The following is a 24132-nucleotide window of genomic DNA, read 5'->3' as shown; positions in this document are numbered from 1 at the left end:
GACACATATTGGTACAATATTTTTCTTTTTTTTTATTACTGGTCTGAGTTTGATAGAAAAAGCAAAAAAATACAAAATTAACTCAACACATTTGCTCCAGAAATATATAATTTGACACATGTACACAGTGTCCTCACCATGGACATGAGATATTATTTAAAGCACTGGCACAGTTTCCTTTTATTTTGTTTTTCTTAGTTTCTCCATGGAACAATGAGATCAAACATTAAATAATTGCACTTTCTTGTCAAGACAATAAGTTCATTAAGCAGCTTTGATCTTGGCAGCCCTGGTAAAATAACACTGTCCAGCATCTTCACACATATCATATCATTGAATTGTTATCCTATACAGAACTACAACTAAGTGCTTTGTCCTTGAAAACAATGCATATAAATTCCAATGGACACTTTACATTGAGAACACACAGATTATCCACTGGGCCCAGTTTTGTTTAGAATTTGAGGAAACCCTCAGTCTTATTAACAATCACAGTTTTGAACAGACATTTAGCCTCTGTGTCCAGATGTTTCACAACTTATGAAACGTACCAGGGAATAAATAGATTCCAAAACAGTAACAGTAATTAATGCATTTTTGTGTTTTTAAAGTTGTAGTATTAAATTGTTACAGACAAATCAACGTTTTTTTAAACATTGCTGATGAAGACTCTCCCCTCCAGATAAATCTCCCTGTACTTTGCAGTAAAATGTTTAAAAGCACAACAAAGCTTCACAATAATAAAAACCACAAAAGAAAATAAGAAAAAAAAAACACACACATACACATCAATATGGCCAGCAGGGGACCGCATTTCCCCACTATCTATGAGGGTACATCTGTTTCTGGTCATTTTGAAGAAACAAAAATAGAATAAAAAAGCTTTTTTAACGTCCTTTTACCATAATATTACTTAAAATGTGTTCTATATTTTATTTTCTATATCAGTATGCACACACACATACACATTTGGATGGGTTAGGGTTTACTTGCATCTCGTATAGAAATTATTCTTAAACACTATCTGTAATTAATACTTGACTTTAACTTCAGTGTGACATCTTACCAAAATAAAAATAAAAACGTACTTATGAACAAGTCATTAAAAGTGACGCTGTGTATTGCAGTTACTGTGTAACAGGTTTAAAAAAAGTGACAATGTTGCGCACGATAGTTGAGTCGTTTTTTTTGTTTTAGTTTTTTAAATAAATTAAGGTTTCCCTCTGTGCATCTGGACTTGTTAGCTAAAATGTTGTACCGGTCCTGTTTGTCTGTCATGCCCCTCACTGTTCTGAACAAGGCCCTGCGCCTGCATTTAAATCAGAACAGAGCAAAATAGTCAGTGTTCTCATATCAAAGACGTCGTTTGATCGCTAAACAACACATGTAACCATTCTCAAATTACGTGTTGTATTATGTACCTTTGTTACGTTCGTGAAGTAAGGTAAGTATGTTAAATTGCGGTGAAACAGCATTTAGGCCCCAAAACTACTTGGTTAGATTTCGGAACATATAGTTTGGTTAAACAGTAAACATCTCATAAGTTCTTCTGACTTTATATTGTGCTTTTCTCATTTTGAGGAATGTTTTACAAATATAAACTGGATCAAGCAATTAGAATAACAAGAGTCACAATCAAGCTTTCACAGTTTTAGTTTTATAGACGTCTCTTTTAAAACGGTGCTCTATGGGGAAAAAAAAACTTTTTGGGCTGCAGGGGAATTTTTCATTGCACTACCACGAGCTGCCACCAGGAAAATTTAGAAAAGAGACTGAGTTGTGACCTTCCCAGGTGTAAAATACATCCATTATGCTGTCCACTAAAGGTCACCTATGAAGTAAACATAAGTCGTTTTAACCCCCTTAAAAATAAATGGCTGTTGTGTTCTGGAACAGGGGGTTTTTCTATAATATTTCTAGAGTAAACATTTGTTCTTCATTTATCTAAAGGAAAACATACCAGCTATTTTTGCTTTAACTCAAAAATTCACGAGTGGTTTTCCAAACATTCCTACATAACTCAGGTCTGTAGAGCACTTGACGATTGATGATGATTGTCTCATTCAGTCAGTTAATATCTCGACATATATAAAAAAAAATATACACATTTCTTTCAGTTACAGTTTTGCAGTAAAACCCCTCACCCTAATGCTTTGTTTTTCTCTGGCTCCAGTTCTGATTTGAAACAATCTGATTCACAAATCACAGCCACAACCCTCACTGTGACAGTACGCTGATATAACAACCCTTCCATCTGTATTCATTCACAGTAAAGGTGAGACAAGAGCACCATCATGAGGTCAAACAGGAGAACATCATTGTACCTGCTGTCGCTCACATTCAGTAAACTGTAGATTAAAAATGCAACTCGTAAATATTCAGTTCTCTAGTGACCATATAAACATGTTACAGAAAACAAGGATTTATCCATGTTTGGTATTTGGACATCAGAATAAGTCAGATGCTTTACACAATACTCGGCACTTAAGGAAATAAAATATTTGAAAGCAATAAAGGCAGTTTTTTTGGTCAAGAGGCCAAAGATATACTCAGGTGTGAGTGTTGCTGGTGTTCCCTGTGTTCTTCAGCTGGCTGCCTCCATGTTTGGTCATCCTCTCCCATCACGTCCTGCACGCACACACGCACACACACACACACACACACACACACACAACAAAACAAAACAGGATATTTATCAGTATGAAAATGGCTCATGAGCATTTACGTTACCTACCAGGTTCTACCCCTCTTTTGTCAGTTTTGGACATGAAGAGCTCAGCAGTCAAGTTAACAACTTAGCAACATCTGGTTACGTCTTGATTCCACTGAGCATGTTTGATAATTGGCGTGTGTGATGCAGTTTTCATCCAGGTAAAGACTCCAAAAATACTCGATTACGTTTAGGAAAAGATCAAACTTTGTGTTACTACTGATATTAGGAGAGGAGTCATTGATAACTTACTGATCTCCACTTTTGTTCAATAGCACAGCAAACACAGGAATGTAGATATAACCACTGCCAACGCCAGTGAAGCACCCTGAAAGAAAAGAGAAGATAAAAATGTATTCTTTGCTGTGAGGTTTCCTAGATTACATAAGGAAAAAGAAATTGAAGTTGACCATGGGAGGATGGTTTGGTTTATCGACTTACATTTTGGTCCGGGGCTTTACTCCTGACTCCAGCCGGAGTATTAACCGGGTCTGTAAGCTGCTCTTTAGGAGCCACTGTTGAATTAAAAGCAAAACAAATGGATTTATAGTACTACATTTACTGTTTCAGTACTTTGTAACAACAATAGGGAACATGCTATGTTATTTTTATTTGAAATACAGGAATTTTAGCGCACCACTCGTCCCGCAGCATTGTTGACACATGCAGAAAAATACATACAAACATGCAGAATGATTAAGAATTATGTGTAAATGTCTTTTGGTGGTGATTTGAATTAACATTTTCATGAACATTTTAAAAACTGTGATTCATATTCCCATAAGAAATTATGGGAAATCATCATGAAATGACCCACATGTCTTTTGGGCCTTGTTGTCTCGCCGTAGCTTAACATAGAAAAGTGATTCAAAGCTTTAACGAGACACAAGACAGAGGACGTCACTCAGTTTTGATAGCTTGTACAGTTTTTATGACACTGCAGTTTACGTTTTAGGAAATTTTCTGTTTGTTTCAGATTTTAAGATGTTTGTATATTGGACGGTATGTACCCCTAACCCTACGGTAGAGTGGATGACATCATCGTTATATAGTGGAGAGGAGCTGTGAAATCATTTTTTTTTTTAAATGTATTCTGCTCTAAAGCCTGAAATTTTCACTCCACATGAATAATTTATACATCAAAACGTAGGAAAAATTGTGTCTATTGTCAACATGTACCTATGGTAAGACAACTTTGACTTTTGGCTGCAGGAGCTTCCCAGTGATAGTGTAGGGATGATGTATGTTTGAAGCTAACTAAAGTTAGCATCACTGTGGTTCCCTGTGGATTTTGGATTATTACAGAAAATAATCACAAATGTATGATTCCTCCAGGTTCTGTTCATCCAGATAATCTCCACAGATGAACTCCACTCTGTGATGTTTGAAGATAAATTAACTGTGTAGCAGTAAGAAGCTAATGTTAGGCTACAAACAGACGACATCACGGTCACATGACTGAAACGTCACCACCACTAAGAGTCTTACTGCACAATTACTATCCAGGTTTTCTATAAACTGATCAATGTACAAGTTGCAAAGTCAGTTAGAATAGTGTGTAACTAAAGTGGGCCTGTAAAGACAGACTAGTGAGTAGATGAGTCTCCGTGTTCGCTGTGAGGATGTTTAATGTCCCCGACAACCTCTGTAGTCTCATTCAGACACTCGTTAGCAACCGCTAACTGTTTTTAACACATGAAGAGTTTTATAACTAAACTGTTTGTTTTTATATTTCAGACATTGAACTGGAAACCAATTTAAAAACCTCACATACTTTGAGACGAAGGAACTAGATGTGTTAAAATGCTAACTGATTTCTGGGTTTTAGGACTCATTATCACACCACTACACCTCTGGTTATCATCGGTCTACATTCAGAATGAATGAGTGCAAAAGCAGTTGTCAAGCAATCAAAGTATGAGTCATGGTTTACTCCTCACCGGTGACTTGAATAGAGCAGGAGATTTGCTGTTTTCCATTTCGAACAGAGCAGCTGTACGTTCCAGCATCATCTTCCCTGACGGATGAGATTATCACAGGTATTTTCCCTTTGGTTAGATCCCCACTGGTGCCGAGAGACGCTCTGTCTCTGAACTGTTCTGCCTGATCACCAGGGGAAAATGCTCTGCTTTTATAAACAAGGACCACAGCTTTCTTGTTGAACATCCATTCGATCACTTTCGTGGTCACATCTTGTTGAGGCTCAAGCTGGCAGTTCAGAGTGAGGGGCTGTCCGACCACAGCAGCGACCGGGCCCGCTGAGCATCTGATCGGATCCTTTTCTGCAACAAGACACAACACGAGGCTTTTATCAGATCTTCTGCCGCACGAACAGGGACGACGCATCGGAGACTAAATGAGTTCCTCCATGCAGTCACGGAAAGTCTTTTTGTTTTCTTTAAAAATAACCAAACCAAGGCAATCCTAAAAACCCAGATTATCTTATCATTCATTAATAGTGTTACCAGTGAGATCCATGCAGAGATATGGTGGAAAACTGACCTGATGATCTTTAACAACAGACTTATTAAAGGAACAGTTCACCTGATGAGGTCAGGTGAAGTCTTGTAGTCGATAAAACAATTCTGGAGCAAAATTGATTTGAAAAAATGATTAAGTTATTTAAATCCTGATTGAGCTGTCAAGCTAGTGGTGGCTCCCATTTCAATAGGGGTGCATGCTAACGCTTTAAGCTACATTGACGAGTTAAACAGTTTTTTAAAAGGGTGTAAATAATGTCTTTTTGGCTTCTTAGGACTTGCATTACAGCAGACAAGCTGTATGGAGTTATTTTATGCTTTAATTCAAGTCTTCAGCTACTTCATTTATTTAGAAGATTGCTGCAACTCTGTTTTACTGTGACGCTCAAGAACTGTTCTGTGGACTACAACACTTCACCTGACTCTACATCATCATGGAGGGAGGAGATAAATAACTTTTCTCTAAGAATTAAACATTTTCTTGTAGTAATCAAGTACAAAGTACGATGAAGGACCGAGAGACAGCATTATTTTGTTTTTACATACCATGAACCTGCTGTGAGCCCATGAGACGGGCTACTATGCCTGGTTTTGGTTCATCTGAGCCAATCAGATCGGACTCTCCTGGGGAAACAAGTGTTGCATTTAGACTTCCTGTTGCAGAGAGTTACAACAGTTTCTCTTAAAGACTCAACAGTGTCTACTGTCGACTACAGTAAAGAGCATTTTAAGCATTTTTGTTTTTACTCACCGGGATCTGTTCTTGCCATTGGCTTTCTGTCTGTGGAAAACATTGCAAAAAATGACAGAGTGAGATATGGTGGATATGTGACCTGATGTGGCAACCCGCTGGCTGCACATCTCAGAGTTGAGGAGGAAGAAAGAGGGAATTAAATTACGTGCGGCCATCATGCCACATTAAAGGAGCAGTGTGTATATTTAATGAGCAGAGAAAGATCAAACTCTTTTTGTTTTCATGACTAAATAAACTGAAACACAATTTATACTGTTTCACTTTGTTTATATGTGGCTGACCGATATCAATCGAAGAAAGGAACTTTTCTCACAAATACGAGAGCTCGAAATAATCATGAGATCATGATATAGTGATTTATTTTCTTTCCGTTTGGTAAATTAGTGCATGGCCTCTTCAAAATGTGACGTTATCTTCGTCAGGAAGCCAAACTACTGTTTCATCAACACGTTAATAAAATTTGTGGCGCGTTGTCAGGGGCAACAGTCATCAATGATCGTTTCATCAAACTCATTTATCTGCGCTTTCTAAGGATGGTTTAATTAATAGTAGAGTTAAAGGGGCATTCTGTTGTTTTTGGAGAAGAAATTCAAACTCTGATTTTTAATATTTACAATATCAACGAGGTAATAATGCAAACTTAAACAGGCTGTTTGATGCTAGAATTTGGCAGGGTCCGCCACATACGAACACAGTTAAAAGTAAAAATAAAGTGTGTTGTCCTTTAATTTCAGTTTGTTTATTCAGTCATTTATGTAGCTGTATGGGTTAAAGAATGAATAATTGTTAGTTATTATCAGGACTGATGTTGGTTGCAAAATGTCACCAGGTAAGAAATGTTGTAAGAAATGTAGACAGCCCGTACACAGAATATTCCTACTGTGCACACAATTGAGGAGGAGGAAACCCAAAAGGTACAGAAAGTAATAACCTTTATTACACAAGTTTATAGATACAGCAAATAGCCTCGCACGCAGGTATGGGAAACAGTGGGAGTCATATAGCCTTCTCCCCTTGGTGCCCCTCATGGGCCGGAAACAGGTGTAGGGGCACTGACAACATAGACCGCACCACACGGGAATAACCCCCCCTTAGGGTACTGCAAATACTGCACGGCAAAACACTCTGGAAAGCCCACAGGGCACAACATTCAGGGTCTGCATCCTTCAGAGGAGCATTAGAAGGCCAATTATGTCACAACGCTGCTTGAAGGCTGTCTGAATCTGAAGGTTCCTCCAGATGCTCCTTCTTTTCCCTGTTTCTGGAGGACGCACCGCTACGATCCTTCATGGCCTCACATATCCCAAGATTCTTTGCGCGCCCGAAAGAGAAGAAAGAAAGAGAGAAAATGGCAACATCGCATGGCGTAGATCGTCACTTTCGCGGGCCTGGGCGGCCGAAATCATGACGTAAAGGTAAAACATCTGGTGACGCAACCAGGAATGCTTCAAAGGCTAGACCGTCACATTTAACAACAGCTGACGAGGTAAACAATAGCACTTTTTACACAGCGTCTCCACGTTATCTCCGGAGCGGTGGTTCACAAATTCTCCGCCGATGGTGATTCACACAGAGCGAAGCATCTCCGCCTTCACGTGTGTAATTCACACAGAAAGCCGGTGTTGTGCCAGAAAACGACTGCTTGCCAAAAAACGACTGACCCCAACGGGAACGCCCATCGGGGGTGTTACTGGTCTCTTCACAGCAAATGACTGCTCCCGACGGGAACGCCCACTCCTGAGTTACAGGGGCAGTCATTTTTCGGCAAGGCCTCGCCAAAAAGTGACTGCCCCCTGTAACTCAGGAGTGCAAAGGGTGACACTGACCAAATTCAGTGTACATACACCTGTTACCCTCTATTATCACTCCAGAAAATTATGTGAATATTGCCCTTTGCACTCCTGAGTTACAGGGGCAGTCACTTTTTGGCAAGGCTTTGCCAAAAAGTGACTGCCCCCTGTAACCTTGTCAGGCAGCCTCATGCTTCCTTATCTTACAACAGCAGCAGCAGCATAAACAACAACGACAATAAAAGTACACCACTAAAACTCATCTCATGATTGTTAATTTAAAGACAAGTTGTAGCGTATGACAGAATGACAGCCTACTTCTCAATACAACATATCCTCGCAGTTATGCTGTGGACTGCAGTAACACCCCCGATGGGCGTTCCCGTTGGGGTCAGTCGTTTTTTGGCAAGCAGTCGTTTTCTGGCACAACACCGGCGCTGCGGCTCCTAAAGCGGCGTGACGGTACACGTCATGTTGATGACATCGGTGTTTCCCCAGGTGTCCCCCTGTTAATCCAAATCCGCCGACAGTTTATAATCATATAGATGCTGTTGTAATGTGTAGTGACTGAGATCCTGACCCACCAAACATCCTGGAAAGTGACGGAGTGAAGTTTTTCGCGCCAAATTACATAATTAATCACCATCAGTAAACAGGACGCTATCTGACTCTGTCACTCGCGGGGACGGAGGCTGTTTTCTGGTTTTCTGGTCTGTTTTTTGAGCAGAAATGTGAGGAAGAGGCAGGAGGACAGACGCTTCTCCACATACAGCTGTGGTATTTGTTTTACTCATATAAGTTGCCAAAGACAATTACAGTTACCACGTTACTTTTGTTTGGTCCTGTAACGTTGCTCTGTGGGACATTTCTCTGTATTTAGTTGAGTGAAGGACCTGTGTAGTTATCAGACTGTCAGACCGACACGCCCTCGCTCCGCGCCTCCGGATTATCCGTTCACACTGGGGCGGCTCACCAATAATGCGTCCCTGATACTACCTCCAGAGGCGGATCAGCGCTGGAGGGAAATTTCCCCCCTCTCCGCATATGAAACTTTCACACAGAAGAGGGTGCGGAAAATTGGCGCAGGATCCCCGCATGCAAACGGCAGTGTGAAAGAGGCTAAGGTCTCACTGAAGGACTTGCCTTCAAGACCAATCACGCTCCACTAGAGTAAGGACACACATGCTGTGGCACCTCTGGAAACTGTCCCTCATCCCCCTACTGCCCGTCCAACCCCGGCACTATGACTAAGCTGCTTTATTACAATTCATAACATTTAACATAAATCACACAAAGACAACACAACTCAAAAAGGATATATGGATACCGCCCCCCAGGGTCTGAGCTTGGCCCAGCTTCAGTCAGAGTCAGCTGTGTGCAGGGGCGGTTTTAAGGTGTGCCCCCATAACTCTGAGTCCAGACCCCCTTGTGGCCCCCCGACACGGAGTCTGCATTAATAATACAATGACAGATTTCTTGCAATGATTTTGTACTGAAGGGAAAGGCAGAAATAAAGTGTCTCAGCAGTTTACTACCCAATCAAAACTGTTGAAATATTAAACATTGTTTTAAGTCCCATTTATCCCTTGTCTGAATGAAGAATTTGTCTTTTTTTTCTCCCTAACAAAAAAGCCGGCCCAAACCTGGCCCCCCTGGTCTAGAACCGCCACTGGCTGTGGGGCGACCGCCGGTGTTCCGGCCACCACCCCCCCGATCCGGAGCGCAACAACCAGTGCTCGCTGGGCTTCCACCCCGTAACGCTCACCAAGCTCCGCTCCCCATAGAAGCTCTTCTCCTTTAAATACTCCTACTCCTCTAAAACACTCACCTCCACAGGTGCAGTCACTCTCTTCAGTTATCCCCGTGCCATCACAGGGTCATTAACTACAGTGTGAAACATTTGTTGTATTTTTTTTTCTATCAGATTAAGTTGCGCAATAGTTTAATAAGTTACATCAACAGCAGAAAGCAACATGAATGAATGGATATCAGATAAATAACATACAGAACATCCACACTGACGTCAATGTTGAATAATTTAAGATGCTTTCTTACTTCCGATTAAGGTGATCAGCAGAAAAATGAAAACCACTGCGACGAAACCGAGAATGACCTTCCACTGCATCTTGAAATGAAGTTCGTTAAGTTTCGGTTTTGACGAAAACCCGGAAATAAACTGAGATCTGGACCAGAACCACAGAACCAGCACACAGAAGCTCGTCTCCACTCTTCAAACAGCAGTCAGAGGTCGAGTCACTTGTTTTAATCCTATAGCAAGCTCCACAGCAGTCCGATGATGGCAATGTGTCCGCTGCACAGAGCAGAGCGAGCCGAACAGGAAGTCAGGAAACACAACGGCACAAATGCATCCGGTCATCCTTTCAAAATAAAACACCAGGTTTAGACTTTAGACAACAACGCTTTTAAATAGGAACAGGAAATAAACTTAAAACAAACAATAATGAAACAACTTAACTTTTCACGTCATATCTCTGCACATTTTTTCTTTTTTTTAATTTAAGTCCACAGAACAAGGAATGCATGATGTGATTCAAGTATGCAAATTAAAGTGCATCATAATATATTTTTCATGAGTCGGGACATCTTCAGACGTGTTTGTGGCAACCAGAACCAGCTATTTTAAACCAATACATTATGTTTTGTAACCTTAACCAAGTGTTTGTTGTACCTAAACTTAACCAGAGCGTAAGCACGCTGCCACAACATAACATTTTAATTGTAAAGTTGCCACATAAAGAGATATTAAATTTGAACATTTCTGCACAGTGCCAACATGTATTGGGTCAGCTGGGTTTGGATGCTGGGACACTGTGCTGAGTTCTTGTGTTGCTCTCAGTCGGGATTGGAGCGACATATAAATGTAGGTGGATGTCCGACTGTACGTTGTGATGAAGTGTGCAGTTCTCATGCAGCCTTTCTGCCTCGTTGACTCGTGTTGTGCAGGGTGTTTTGAAACTTGTGTGGTGTGTACGCGTCTTCAAGAGATTCAAGGAGTTTAACTAAAGGTTGTTTCACGAAGGAAGAGATGTTGGCTTCGATGTTCAAAAGAATAAAATCAAACACATATAGATTTATCAACAAACATAATTTTAAGTGTCATCATGACAACTCAGACTTTTAGAGTCCAAATTAGAGATGCATGATATGGATTTTTTTTTTTAGCTGATATCGATAACTGATAATTACCTTCTTCTTATGGCTGATAAGTAAGGGATAATGTATAGAACGGTGGTCATTATCGGGACGCGAGGCAAAGCTGTTTCAATTACAGGAAAATAATTTACCACCGAACGTTGGGAAGGCCCATTCAAGTGAAAGGAGCATTCTACAGCATTAACAAGAGCCGTGTAATAAATGATAATAATATCACATTTTTGTATTTAAAAAATGACTTCAAATTTTCATTTATTTAAAAAAAAAGTTTGCATGTAAAAGATGTGTCGTCGTATTAAACACGAGGTATTGAAACAAAAACCAAAGTGCATCCCTCAACACAAAGGAGCTCAGACTGCAGATAAATATTGACAAAAGGCAAGTAGTTGACATTCATATTTTCTAAAATCAACAAACCAAACACATTCCCTCCCACAGCTCAGAAACAAACATATAACATGACATGACAAGATTTGTAATGTTAAAATTAGAAGGTTTTTTAAGCCCTCACCTTTTATGTGTGGTTTTGGTTTAGAACAGAATGAAATAAAACAGCCAGAACACAAACATTAAGAACAAAAACAAGACACATCACATCAATAAAACAAAAAGCTGCCTCAGGTTTACAGCAGTCAGTGCATTAATAAACAGGGCTCTCGGTTTACAGGCTCATATTTAAATTGACCTTACCATTAATTACATGTGAGATAAAACAAAAGAAGCCTTGTAGATCTCTTTGTTTGTCAGAGGTTTTCTGTATTGTCGCCCTGAGAGCAGCAGCTCAAACTCAGAGTGGATGTTTAAAGATCATCCAGCTGCTTCTTCTCTGCTGTCAGCATTAACAAGAGCCGTGTAATAAATTATAATAATTTCACATTTGTGTATTTAAAAAATGACTTCAAATATTCATTTCTTTAAAAATAAGTTTGCATGTAAAAGACGTGTCGTCGTATTAAACACGAGGTATTGAAACAAAAACCAAAGTGCATCCTTCAACACAAAGGAGCTCAGACTGCAGATAAATATTGGCACAAGGCGAGTACTTGACATTCATGTTTTCTAACATATCAGATTTGAAATGTTAAAATGAGAGGTTTTTTTTAAGCCCTCACCTTTTATGTGTGATTTTGGTTTAGAACAGAATGAAATAAAACAACCAGAAAACAAACATTAAGAACATAAACAAGACAAATCACATCAATAAAAAAATAGCTTCATTAATTACATGTGAGATAAAACAAAAGAAGCCTTGTAGATCTCTTTGTTTGTCAGAGGTTTTCTGTATTGTCGCCCTGAGAGCAGCAGCTCAAACTCAGAGTGGATGTTTAAAGATCATCCAGCTGCTTCTTCTCTGCTGTCTTAATTAAACAGTTAACAGTGTTCACAGTTTTGTCACTCAGTATCACTGGTGAGTCTTGGGTCTGCTGGCTTAGAATAAGCTGCTTTGTTTTTCCAACACTAACTTGGGAAAAAGCAACTCAGAGTGTCGACTCTGATAAATGTTGACACTTAAGGCTGGCATTGTTTGGATCCTTGTTCTGGAGGAAGTTGCCAGATTTTAATGGACTGCTGTTGGTTGAGGCTGCAGTAGACTGGTCATGCTGGCAGAGACCAGTGGAGAGACTGATATCCAAAATTTCACGGCTGCTGTGACGATGCATGTCAATGTTCTGTTGTTGGAAGATCTTTTCCCCTTTCTCATGAAGCTTTGACTTGTCGTCAGTCGCCTCTGTGGACAGCTTGTTAGTGTTGCTGTTGTCAGTCCAGTGAGGCCTCAGGAACTGTTTATCTTCATCATCACCAACTGTACTGTGATCAGAGGACTGAATGGTCTTTGGAAACCTTTGTCTTTCTCCTGTGTTAAAACAAATCAAAAGTTATTAAAAGTTATTTCTCACATTAATGTCTGATGAAGCCGGTTTTTGATCAAAAGTCCATTTCGGGTTAGCTGTTAGCATGTTGCTGCCTGAAGTTATCAACTCTGCTTCAGGCTGTGTTAGCTCAGAGTTTTAGAGTTTGTACAACCTCGACAGTCTGAGCACAGTACACTGTACTTAACATAACATTACATCTGATCAATTGTTAAAGAAAGCTGGGATTTGTTTTAATGACAATAGTGTCCAAAAAAATAATAAATATCTATCACTATATAATGTTGTTTTAAATGTTATCAGTTGCAGCAGTGTTTTAAGACAGACAAGGGAAATAAAGAGAGAAGAAATGTGTGACTTACTGATCTTTCTGTTCTTCAGAAATTTGCCATTAAAAATAACAAGGTAAATAACAAGGGCACTTGCAGTAATCACAGCAATGACAGCAGTGACAGCAATGATAACTATTAAAGTGGAGTGAAAACCTGAAAGAACAGAGAAACAAGTCAGGATTTGTTTTTTCCTTTTGGCTTGAAAGATAACATACATCCATTTTTCAAACATGGATCATCCGTTCAGGAATAAAGTATAAACTTAGAGTCGGTCCCACTGAACCTGTCAGAGCCCTGAAATGCTCCTCTGACTTTAGGAGGCAGATTGTTCTCTGAAAAACCTGGTCACCACAAGTCTTCAAGTAATGGGATTATTTTGATTTGACAAATAATGAACTAATTCCTCTCCAGAACACTCTGATAAAGGTAAAACTGCCTGAACAGGGTCAACAGCTGTCCAGCAGATGGTGCTTTAACACCTGACCACTGAACAATTCACCTGTTGAATGACACACTGATGATATCTGTGTACAGTAAACACTTACCACGGGCTGGTTGTGGCTCTGTGGATGGAAATGAAATAAAATATTAAAATGTGTGAAAACATCAGGGCCAACAAGAAGAGTTTCCGTTGAAGAAAAATGAATAAAATGGTCTAAAAGGTCCAGTGTGTAGGATTTAGTGTCAGAAAGAAAAAGAAAGACTTCAAACTCAGAATTCCAATTTTTTTTCCTTACAATTTTGTCTTTTATCTGATTTTCCAACTTAAGGGTCAAACCTCAATTTCTTTTTTCTTTTTTTACATAAGCCCTAATCCACTTCTGTAAGTTTATGGTAGTCATTCCATCTGCAGCTTGTTTGTGACGACCAAACCAGGTATTTAAAGCCAAAGCAAGATGTTTTCCAAACCCTAACTGAACCCAAACATGTAACCTAAACTAACATTAATAAATACGCAAAGTTTGAACATATGTGTGGATTTACAAAAACTACTTTGAAAACATTTATTCTGGTGCTTGAGTTGTTAGACAAGGGGTGTTCAGTTGGTTGCATTGTGGTGGCAGATAAGATACTGCGTCATGATCATTCACATGAATAGATCTGGAATATCCCCTGCAGTCCAAGCTGGGCTCTAATATTAAGCTTGAGTCTGACATGGATGTTAGGGAAATACCAGTGTTTGATGCAACCTTTTATAATGACAATGTTGAAATAAAGGAAAGGGCCTTATTGAGGTATTTGCAGGCTTTTAAGAACACATCCAAGAGTGAGAATAATAAGTGGCAAGCCCAGGATGATCATAATGATAAAAGGATGGTCCAGGGTGTGCAAGGCAACCTGGACCAAAGGTATATAACCTTTTGAACTGACGACCTGCTGTTTCAACCCTGATTTGATTTTGAGTGTCTTTTATAGTTGGTAAGTTTATTGTGGAGTTAAGAAAAGTAGTTCTCCACCACGACATCTGCAACCAAACCACTAGATGCCACTCAATCTTACAGACCAGACATTTTAGTGCTAGGGTTAGGGTTAACAGTTATTTAATATTTTCTCTTATTCCATTTCAAATTGCTTCAGTTTATCTGTACTCACCAACAACGAGTGTAACGGAGCTTTTGTGCAGTTTGGGAACAGAGCAGGTGTAATTTCCTGCATCCTGCTCAGTGACGTCGGTCAGTTTTAGAGAAATGTTTCCTCTGGTCATCTCATCTTGGAAGAGAGAAGTTCTACCTTTGAAGTTCTGGTCCTGAGAAACTGGATCATCCCTCCTGTTTCTATAGACGTGGACCAGGGCTGGACCACGTCTCCACTCCACTGATAGTGTTGTTACATCCAGTGGAGGCTCCAGGTGACATGGCAGGATGATGTCATTACTGACGAGTACTTTAACTGGTTGGTGTGAGCCAATCACATCAGACTGTCCTGGGGAAAGTGGGTGACTTAAGTGGGTTTTGCCAGGCGGAATGATACCGTTAAAAAGTGCTCAAGCTTTTTGCCTAAATATTGTACAGACCTCTAGTATGTTAAAGTATTTAATGACAATTAATGACACATGTTCTACCTTTATTAAAACAGTTGGACTTACCAACAATAAGTTTCACATCAGCTTCCTTCTTCATTGCAGGGAGAGAACATTTGTAGGTTCCAGCATCAGACAGTTTCACTTTAAATATTTTCATGGAGACGTTTCCATGCTGCAGTTCATCCATAAACAGTCTCGTGCGTAAAGAATACGTTGGATTTTGTTTCTCAAACAGCAGTCGTCCATCTTGGTGATAATGGACGTACTTTGGCTCCAAACCTGCTTTGGACCACACCACTGTCTCATAAGTGGCACTGACTGCAGGTTCAAGGTGACATGGAAGAAGGACGTCATCACCAACCAGGGCTACGATTGGTTGATGTGAACCAATCAGCTGTGTTTGAGCTGCAAGTAAAACTGAAGAACAAACAGGAGTCAGAAGCGCTTTATTATACATGTCATCAAATACAATGAATTCAGGTTGTCATTCTGAAAATCAGGAATCATTAAATCATGGTTCTTCTGTCTGTTGGTTGGTTGTAGGTTGATTCATGACTTATCGTTCATTCTTTTTACTTATTTTACTTATTTCATTTAATTTTGGTTACCCAGGTGCATACACATATTTTTCATTTGACATGTTTTTCCACACATAAAGAAAAAACATCACGTACTAAATTTGCCAAATTAACAAAGTGGCCCAAATAATTACAAATTTGTCATGATAAGCACTTAACTAAGTTTATAAAGTTTCTCCCAACTCAATAACTAATGCCAGGTAGAAACAGGGATATTGAGTCTTAATAAAAAAAACTAAATTGTGAATAAAACAGACAATCTTGGGGCACCAGAAGCTACTGTACAACCCTGGTGTCATCTAATTCTGATGAATTCCAATAAAATATCACTGACAATAAAATAATACCCGCAGTTTGACATTTATTGTTGACTTAAATTCTCCTCTTTGCTCTGTACTCAACGTCATTCAGTTTCTGTTGAAATGAGATTTTCCATTTGCATGTGCAGATAGATACAATCTAAAACACTCATATTTCAAAAGGTACACAGCATTTTGTCAGCTGTTATCTCCTCTGGCTGAGCAGAAGACGAGGAGTCAGAGCAGGTGTGATGGAGGTGTCTGATGAGAAGGTGGTGCAGGTTGGATGTGTCAGTTTTGAGGAAGTTTACTTTAGTACCTCCATGTCAAGAGTCAGACTCACACTCATCAAACAAAATGCAGGATACTGTTTGTGTAGTTCAAACAATTCTGAATTCTGTTTTTTTCTCAGTCAGCATTTAAACACTCTGATCAGACCGTGAATAAAATGATAACATTGTGATGACTAAACACAGCAACAGTTTACTGGTATTGACAGTAAAAATATTGTTGGGAACACAGAGGCTTCCTGAAGAGGTGAGCTACTCTTATGTTGTAACTTCCTGTATCGCAAAATGAGAATTACAAAGATACAATAAATGTTTAATATCCTTTACAACATGTGTCAACAGACATCATCAAACTGCAGATCAGTTCCCCTAAACATCAATGTTTTATTGTCTGGCAACTTCCACATTTTGCACAATGAATTAAGTTTCTTCCCTCTGGACAGAGATTTATACACCTGAAGCTGAACTTAGCTGACAGTAAAAATACCTGTTTTTACAACACAAGGATAAAAAGAAATTCAAATTCAAATTTCTTCTCTCACAGACAAAAAAACAGGCACCTTTAAGCTTTAAAGCAACATTAGTTTAAATTTAAGCTCTGCCATGTTCATCACATTATTACAGGTCAATATAAATGTTCAGAGTGAATCTCCAGCTACTGAAGTGCAGCAGTTTACCTTCAGAATAAACACGACTGTCTGTGTGAGTAATAAAAACCTACCTGTAGGGTTCAGACAGGTGAACAGCAAAGACAGAAACATTGACTCCATCATCCTCCACAGATCATGATGCTCCAACTGAATCATTCAAAGTGGGTGGACAGGTGCAGCTTGTTGTGTACAGAGGAGGAGTTCAGCATCAGTGCAGTGTGTAACAATGGTAGCAGAACATGTTGGATATGTCTTCCAGGTGAAACACTCCACCTACTTTTACCTGACTGACATTCAGGCTTCAGGTTATTAAACATCCTGTATTATATATTTGCACTAACATCCTAGAATAAGGAATACAATACACCTGATGTGTGTCAGTGTTTGAATATACTCCTGCCACACAAGTTCATCTCTGTTAAAAACCTACTCAATGACATGAAAATGAAAAAATTGATGCAAGAAACTAATTAATCGACACTTCAAAATAACTTGGAGAGGCAATAATCATGATAAACATAATAAAAGCTTCATTAAATATATAATTAATTAGACTATAGGGGGTTTCAGTGTCTACAGTAGGTTTCTGTGTCGTACTTCAGCCCATCAAAGTGTCCAGACTTCCCTGCTGTGCAGACGTGCAGGTACAGTTTGCATTTCTCTGTTTAATTCAAAATAATGCAAATATTATAACCACATCAGCGTCACTGGTTGATCTGTTCATGACACTGGGAGTATTCACCTGTTCTGCTGCCTCTCACCTCAGTGCATCTGGCATGACTAGATCTGCTCGTTGTGTTGTCTGGTTTTGTCTTGTTGTTTCTTGTATTTGATTTCCATGTCTTTGTATCTTGTCTTGTGTCTATTTCCATGTCTTTGTATCTTGTCTTGTGTCTTTTGTTTTTCCATGCCCTCATGTGTCCTTTAAGTTCTCCTGTGTATTTTCCTATGTTCCCTCTGTCTATTGCTTTGTTCCCTTCATGTTCTCATGTGCTCCTCCCCTTCGTTATCTCACCTGTTGGTCCACCTCACCTGTTCCTCGTCTTGTCATCAGTGTCTGTGTATTTAGTCTCTGTGTTCCCATCACTCCTTGTCTGGTCATTGTTCTTGTTAGCTTCTGTCTGTGCTCCCGTTCATGTGCCTGCTCCTGTCTGTTCCTTGTTCCCCCATGGTATGTGTTTTTGGATTGGAGTTTTGCATTTTGCCTTTTGATTTGAACTTTGTGCTATTTGGTTTGTACTTTGTCTTGCTGTTTTTAGTTGCTACTTTCCCTTTTGCCCCTGTTTTGTCTGCTTCTGTTTTTTCTGTCAGCTTTAAAATAAAGCTCGCCTTTTGTTTCCCTTAGCCTTGCCTCTCGTGTGTAACTGCATTTGGGTCCACCTTCTCCTTTCCATAGTCTTCCCTTTAACCCCCTGCCTGACAGCATCTGGACATATAGAGCTCAATGTAATATCAAAGAAAACAAAAGTTTGAAATAAACTAAACATTGTCACTCTGAGTGCAGCTGTAGGTTTTGTTAATGCAAAATCTTTAACACACATTTATTATATTGTCTAAAAAATACATCACGAAAACAGGGTTTCTTCATTAATACTGGTTAATAATGATTATAACAATATAAACAAATCAATTCTGCAGCAATGTTGTGCTTGTTTCTGTCTTAGTCCTGAGTATTAGTTGCTATAGATATTGGATAATGCAGCATGCATTGCTGCCTTTTAGTTTTTGTTTCTGGCTTGAACATGCCTCTCTAGTGATTGCTCTTTACAGCTCTCTATGCAAATATCACTGAAAGTGTCAGTAACCTGCTGCAGGTGTGTGTGTGAGCTCCACAGTCCTCCAGCACCTCTGTAAGCAGACAGAAGACACATGAGCACAGCCAAACACACAAATCATTACAGAAAGAACTGGATACGTTTTATTACACAAAGCAAGAAATATATTCATGTATGACATTGGCTGAATTAACAACTATGTCCAATTAGTTAAGAATGTGTTGCAGACAGTGTTGCATAAAAATTACATAGTTCAAAATGTACTGTTTTTTCAAGAAAGTCAGGTGACTTTCTCCATGGACAAGAAAGAATGCAATATTAGTGATGTGCTGTATCGAAGGTAACTGGATATATTTCAGTTTGATGAAGATGTTTCACGTCTCGTCCAAGAGGCTTCGTCAGTTCTAGCTAACCAGAGGGGAGTCGCAGGGTTTTAAACTCGGTACGGGAGTTTCCTTACAGAGTCATTGAGGGCAGGGGAGAGTTTTGAGTTTCAGAGTCGTTTAGAAATCAGAATCAGAAACAGATTCATTTCCAAGAATGTTTAACACCAACGAGGAACTTTTCTTGGTGAATAAGGTGCATGATTGAAGACAATAAACAATAAACAAACAGTGATTACCGGTATTTACAATTTAAACAATAATCAAACAGAGGCTTTTCCAGCTAGTTAGTATGACCTGGATGACTCAGAACCTTCATCAACAAATATACAAGAAAAGTCAGCAAAATGTTCCTAATACGTAAGGGATAATGCCCGACGAGGTGTCCATAACGAGGAGTTAATGGACGACGCGGAGGCTGCACGTCGGACGGTTCTCAGGCCTCCGTGTCGTCCATTAACTCCTGTTTATGGACACCTCGTAGGGCATTATCCCGCTTATACCATGGTCACTTGCCAAAGAAAAGAAATTCGGACCATTAATTTATATTTTCATGCGTTTTACAATCTAAATATAAAGTTTTTCACAAGCCATAACTTAGTTTCTCTGGTAACGCCTGAGGGTTTGACTAATACCTGGAACAATCATTACTCTCCTGTAAGATTCTTATGCAACGGAGACGTTGTTCACTCCTCCAGTAAATAGGACGGATCATAGATACGACTTGGCAACGGGAGATATTCTAGTCTGCTCAGCGATGAGCCAGAAAGCTAACACTATGCTAGCAAGATTCAAAGTCAATAACATTGCGTAAGGTTGACAAACAGTAAATATAATTTGACAGTATGCTAGCTAACACGATTAGCTAGCTAACCAGTCATGTCATTGTCATTGAGGATAAGACACTGAAGGACTGACGGACTGCACTCAGTGCTGGAAATATAATATTCAGATCTGATACGCCAGCTAGCGCATTGATTTACAGCGGTGAACAGACAATCTGACTGGAACTACTTAGTAGGTGTCCGTATATCAGGGGTTAATGGACACCCTGCAGCCAATCAGAATGGAGTATTCCCCCAGACCATGGTCTTAAAGAAGTTGAAGTATTCATAGTCCAGTCAAATGTCTCCTATGATATCGGCAGTTTGTTAATTAATATTCCTGCTGCATTAATGTGTACATGTCATTTTATCAAACTCCTTCATACACAGCTGGGTAGTTTAATGTACAGCGTTACGTCATCTTTATCTCAGAGTAGCTCAGATCTTTACATCCATCAATGAATTTACTTTTACTTTTGAAACTTAACATTTAATTGCAGATGCTTTTACTACTTTTACTTGAGCACTATCTGTATGTTTTACTTTCACTTCAGCAAAATATCATTTGAACTTGATATCTTAGCTTCTACTCAGTCATGACTTCTGGGTACTTTTAACACCTCTGGCTGAAGTGAAAGTTGTGTTTTGTTTTGTTGCTGCCAGCTCGGTCGTTGAGACTCATGTTTATCTGACGTTTCTCCTCACAGCTGCTGTATCTGAAGAGAGCTGACAGTTTAAACACAGAACAGAAAGCCAACGTGAAAAAACAAAGTGTCCAATAACAGCCTGAGGATGATCTGATAACAAAGAGCAGACCTGATGCAGCTACACAGTGTGTCCTGACATGTTGGTGAAATCGCTGATTTTATTTCTTTGAACAGAACAGGACTTTTTAAAAAAGTAATCACAGTGTTGCATGGTGACTGAGTACTTCACTGAAATATTATATTGAGGCACTGTGGGGAAACATACTGACTGATGAGGCATCTGCGTCTGTTTGTTTCAATGATAAGAGTGTTGACACTAACGTCATGGGACACTGAGCAGGAAAAAGCCGGTGTGTAAACATGGAAACAACGGTTAAATTACTTGCATGGCAGGAAATGAAACCGACAACGATCTCTTGCAGACAGGCTGTGTCAGAGTTAATTGGCTCTGAGCTCCAATTAACCAACAACCAGTTTTTTAATCACAAATAATTATTCCTTATTCAAGGTAGAGAGTAGTCTGTTACATTAGTGTATTAAGAGGTTAAAAGTGGAACTACGCACCATATTCTCACATTTCCTGTGTATGTCATGAACATGGACCGAGTAATGAAGTGAACTCACTAATATCCCAGACTCCCTTAACAAATCACATGACTTTAAGAGTTGTCAAATCAAGAGGAGAAACGTCTCCTCAAGGTCACTCATCCCAAGTCACCTTTGTTTTTGTTGCTCCTTAATGCATTTTTAGAAAATATAATAATAAGTGTGTGTTAAAGATTTTGCTTCAGCAAAACCTACAGCTGCACTCAGTGTGACAATATTTAGTGTATTGCAAACTTTTCTTTTCTTTGATGTTACATTGAGCTCTATATGTCCAGATGCACTGAGGTGAGAGGCAGCAGAACAGGTGAATACTCTCAGTGTCATGAACAGACCAACCAGTGACGCTGACGTGGTTAGAATATTTGCATTATTTTAAATTAAACAGAGAAATGAAAACTGTACCTGCACGTCTGCACAGCAGGGAAGTCTGGACACTTTGATGGGCTGAAGTACGACAACACAGAAACCTATTGTAGATATTAAAACCCCCTATAGTCAGATGAATTATATTTTCAATGAAGCTTTTGTTTTATTTATCATGATTATTGCCTCTCCAAGTAATTTTAAAGTGTTTATTAATTAGTTTCTTGCATCAATGTTTTCATTTTCATGTTGTTGGGTAGGTTTAAACAGAGATGCACTTGTGTGGCAGGAATATATTCAAACACTGACACACATCAGGTGTACTGTATTCCTTATTCTAGGATGTTAGTGCAAATATACAATACAGGATGTTTAATAACCTGAAGCCTGAATGTCAGTCAGGTAAAAGTGGGTGGAGTGTTTCACCTGGAAGACATTTCCCAACATGTTCTGCTACCATTGTTACACACTGCCCTGATGCTGAACTCCTCCTCTGTACACAACAAGCTGCACCTGTCCACCCACTTTGAATAATTCAGGTGAAGCATCATGATCTGTGGAGGATGATGGAGTCAATGTTTCTGGCTTTGATGTTCACCTGTCTGAACCCTACAGGTAGGTTTTTATTACTCACACAGACAGTTGTTGTTCATTTGAAGGTAAACTGCTGCACTTCTGTAGCTGAAGACTGAAGACTTCACTCTGAGCATTAATGTTGACCTGTAATCATGAGATAAAAATGGCAGAGCTCAGATTTAAACTAACGTTTCTTTAAAGCTAAAATGAGCCTGTTTTCTTGTCTGTGAGAGAAGAAATATGAATTTGAATTTCTTTTTATCCTTGTGTTGTAAAAACAGGTATTTTTACTGTCAGCTAAGTTCAGGTTCAGTGTATAAAACTCTGTCCAGAGGGAAGAAACTAAATTCATTGTGCAAAATGTGGAAGTTTCCAGACAATAATAGTGATGTTTAGGGGAACTGATCTGCAGTTTCATGATATCTTGTTGACACATGTTGTAAAGGGTATTAAACATTTATTGTATCTTTGTAATTCTCATTTTGCGATACAGGAAGTTAGAACATAGAAGTAGCTCACCTCTTCAGTCAGCCTCAGTGTTCCCAACAATATTTTTGCTGTCAATACCAGTAAACTGTTGCTGTGTTTAGACATCACAATGTTATCATTTTAGTCACGGTCTGATCACAGAGTGTTTAAATGCTGAGTGTGTATGCACCTGAGCAACCAAAATTCATAAAATAAGTAAAAAAAGTTAAAAGAATAAACGCTAAGTGATGAATCAACCTCCAACCAACCAACAGACAGAAGAACCAATTATGATTAAATGATTCCTGATTTTCAGAATGACAACCTGAATTCATCATATTTAATGACATGTATAATAAAGTGCTCCTGTCTCCTGTTTGTTCTTCAGTTTTACTTGCAGCTCAAACACAGCTGATTGGTTCACATCAACCAATCGTAGCCCTGGTTGGTGATGATGTTCTTCTTCCATGTCACCTTGAACCTGCAGTCAGTGCCACTTATGAGACAGTGGTGTGGTCCAAAGCAGCTTTGGAGCCGAAGTACGTCCATCACAAAGATGGACGTCTGCTGTTTGAAAAACAAGATCCATCGTATTTTTTACGCACAAGACTGTTTATGGATGAACTGCAGCGTGGAAACGTCTCCATGAAAATATCTAAAGTGGAACTGTCTGATGCTGGAACCTACAAATGTTCTCTCCCTGCAATGAAGAAGGAAGCTGAGGTGGAACTTATTGTTGGTACGTCAAAAAGGTAGAATGGGATTATTCTACCCGGCGATTAGCCCACCGACTACATTTTAATGGAAACTTGAATGAATATCTGTTGCTCAGATATTCCTATACACATACTTCATACTTTTTTATTCATTATTGAGGAACAAAGTGTCAAATGATGATACTAAAACAGGAAGTCTAACTGTGATCTTTGTTTCCCCAGGACAGTCTGATGTGATTGGCTCAGACCAACCAGTTAAAGTACTGGTCAGTGATGACATCATCCTGCCATGTCACCTGGAGCCTCCACTGGATGTAACAACACTATCAGTGGAGTGGAGACGTGGTCCAGCCCTGGTCCACGTCTATAGAAACAGGAGGGATGATCCAGTTTCTCAGGACCAGAACTTCAAAGGTAGAACTTCTCTCTTCCAAGATGAGATGACCAGAGGAAACATTTCTCTAAAACTGACCAACGTCACTGAGCAGGATGCAGGAAATTACACCTGCTCTGTTCCCAAACTGCAAAGAAGCTACGTTACACTCGTTGTTGGTGAGTCCAGATAAACTGAAGCAATCTGAAATGAAATAAGGTGCACATGTTTGGGTTCAGTCAGGGTTCAGAAAACGAAAAATACCTGTTTTGGTTGCCACAAACAAGCTGCAGATGGCCTGACTTACCAAAAACTTACAGAAAAGGATTGGGGCCTATGTTAAAAAAAGCAATTGAGACATTAACAAAAAGTTAGAATTCTGAGTTTAAA

General features: G+C 39.3%; 3 protein-coding genes across 3 annotated transcripts; 1 reads left to right on the top strand and 2 right to left on the bottom strand.

The window, feature by feature from the left end:
• Positions 1–12: 12 nt before the first annotated feature.
• LOC115589852 (junctional adhesion molecule-like) lies at positions 13–9994 on the bottom strand. The gene is made up of 7 exons (XM_030431036.1): positions 9790–9994; positions 5942–5971; positions 5737–5814; positions 4651–4992; positions 3152–3225; positions 2963–3038; positions 13–2628 (listed from the first exon to the last, which is right to left on the bottom strand). Exons 1-6 carry the CDS (start codon positions 9857–9859, stop codon positions 2979–2981), a joined length of 654 nt encoding a protein of 217 aa, XP_030286896.1. The 5' UTR covers positions 9860–9994; the 3' UTR covers positions 13–2628; positions 2963–2978.
• Positions 9995–11796: 1802 nt separating this feature from the next.
• On the bottom strand, positions 11797–17074 carry LOC115589323 (butyrophilin-like protein 10). The gene is made up of 6 exons (XM_030430169.1): positions 17023–17074; positions 15198–15551; positions 14705–15034; positions 13657–13674; positions 13142–13264; positions 11797–12763 (listed from the first exon to the last, which is right to left on the bottom strand). Exons 1-6 carry the CDS (start codon positions 17072–17074, stop codon positions 12387–12389), a joined length of 1254 nt encoding a protein of 417 aa, XP_030286029.1. The 3' UTR covers positions 11797–12386.
• A 5075-nt stretch (positions 17075–22149) lies between these two features.
• LOC115589838 (myelin-oligodendrocyte glycoprotein-like) lies at positions 22150–23936 on the top strand. Its single transcript, XM_030431019.1, has 3 exons — positions 22150–22224; positions 23042–23392; positions 23592–23936. Exons 1-3 carry the CDS (start codon positions 22173–22175, stop codon positions 23933–23935), a joined length of 747 nt encoding a protein of 248 aa, XP_030286879.1. The 5' UTR covers positions 22150–22172; the 3' UTR covers position 23936.
• Positions 23937–24132: the final 196 nt, after the last annotated feature.

Source organism: Sparus aurata, chromosome 10 (genome assembly GCF_900880675.1).
Source record: "Sparus aurata chromosome 10, fSpaAur1.1, whole genome shotgun sequence".
Classification (NCBI taxonomy): Eukaryota; Metazoa; Chordata; class Actinopteri; order Spariformes; family Sparidae; genus Sparus; species Sparus aurata.
This window is presented reverse-complemented; position numbering and strand designations above follow the sequence as displayed.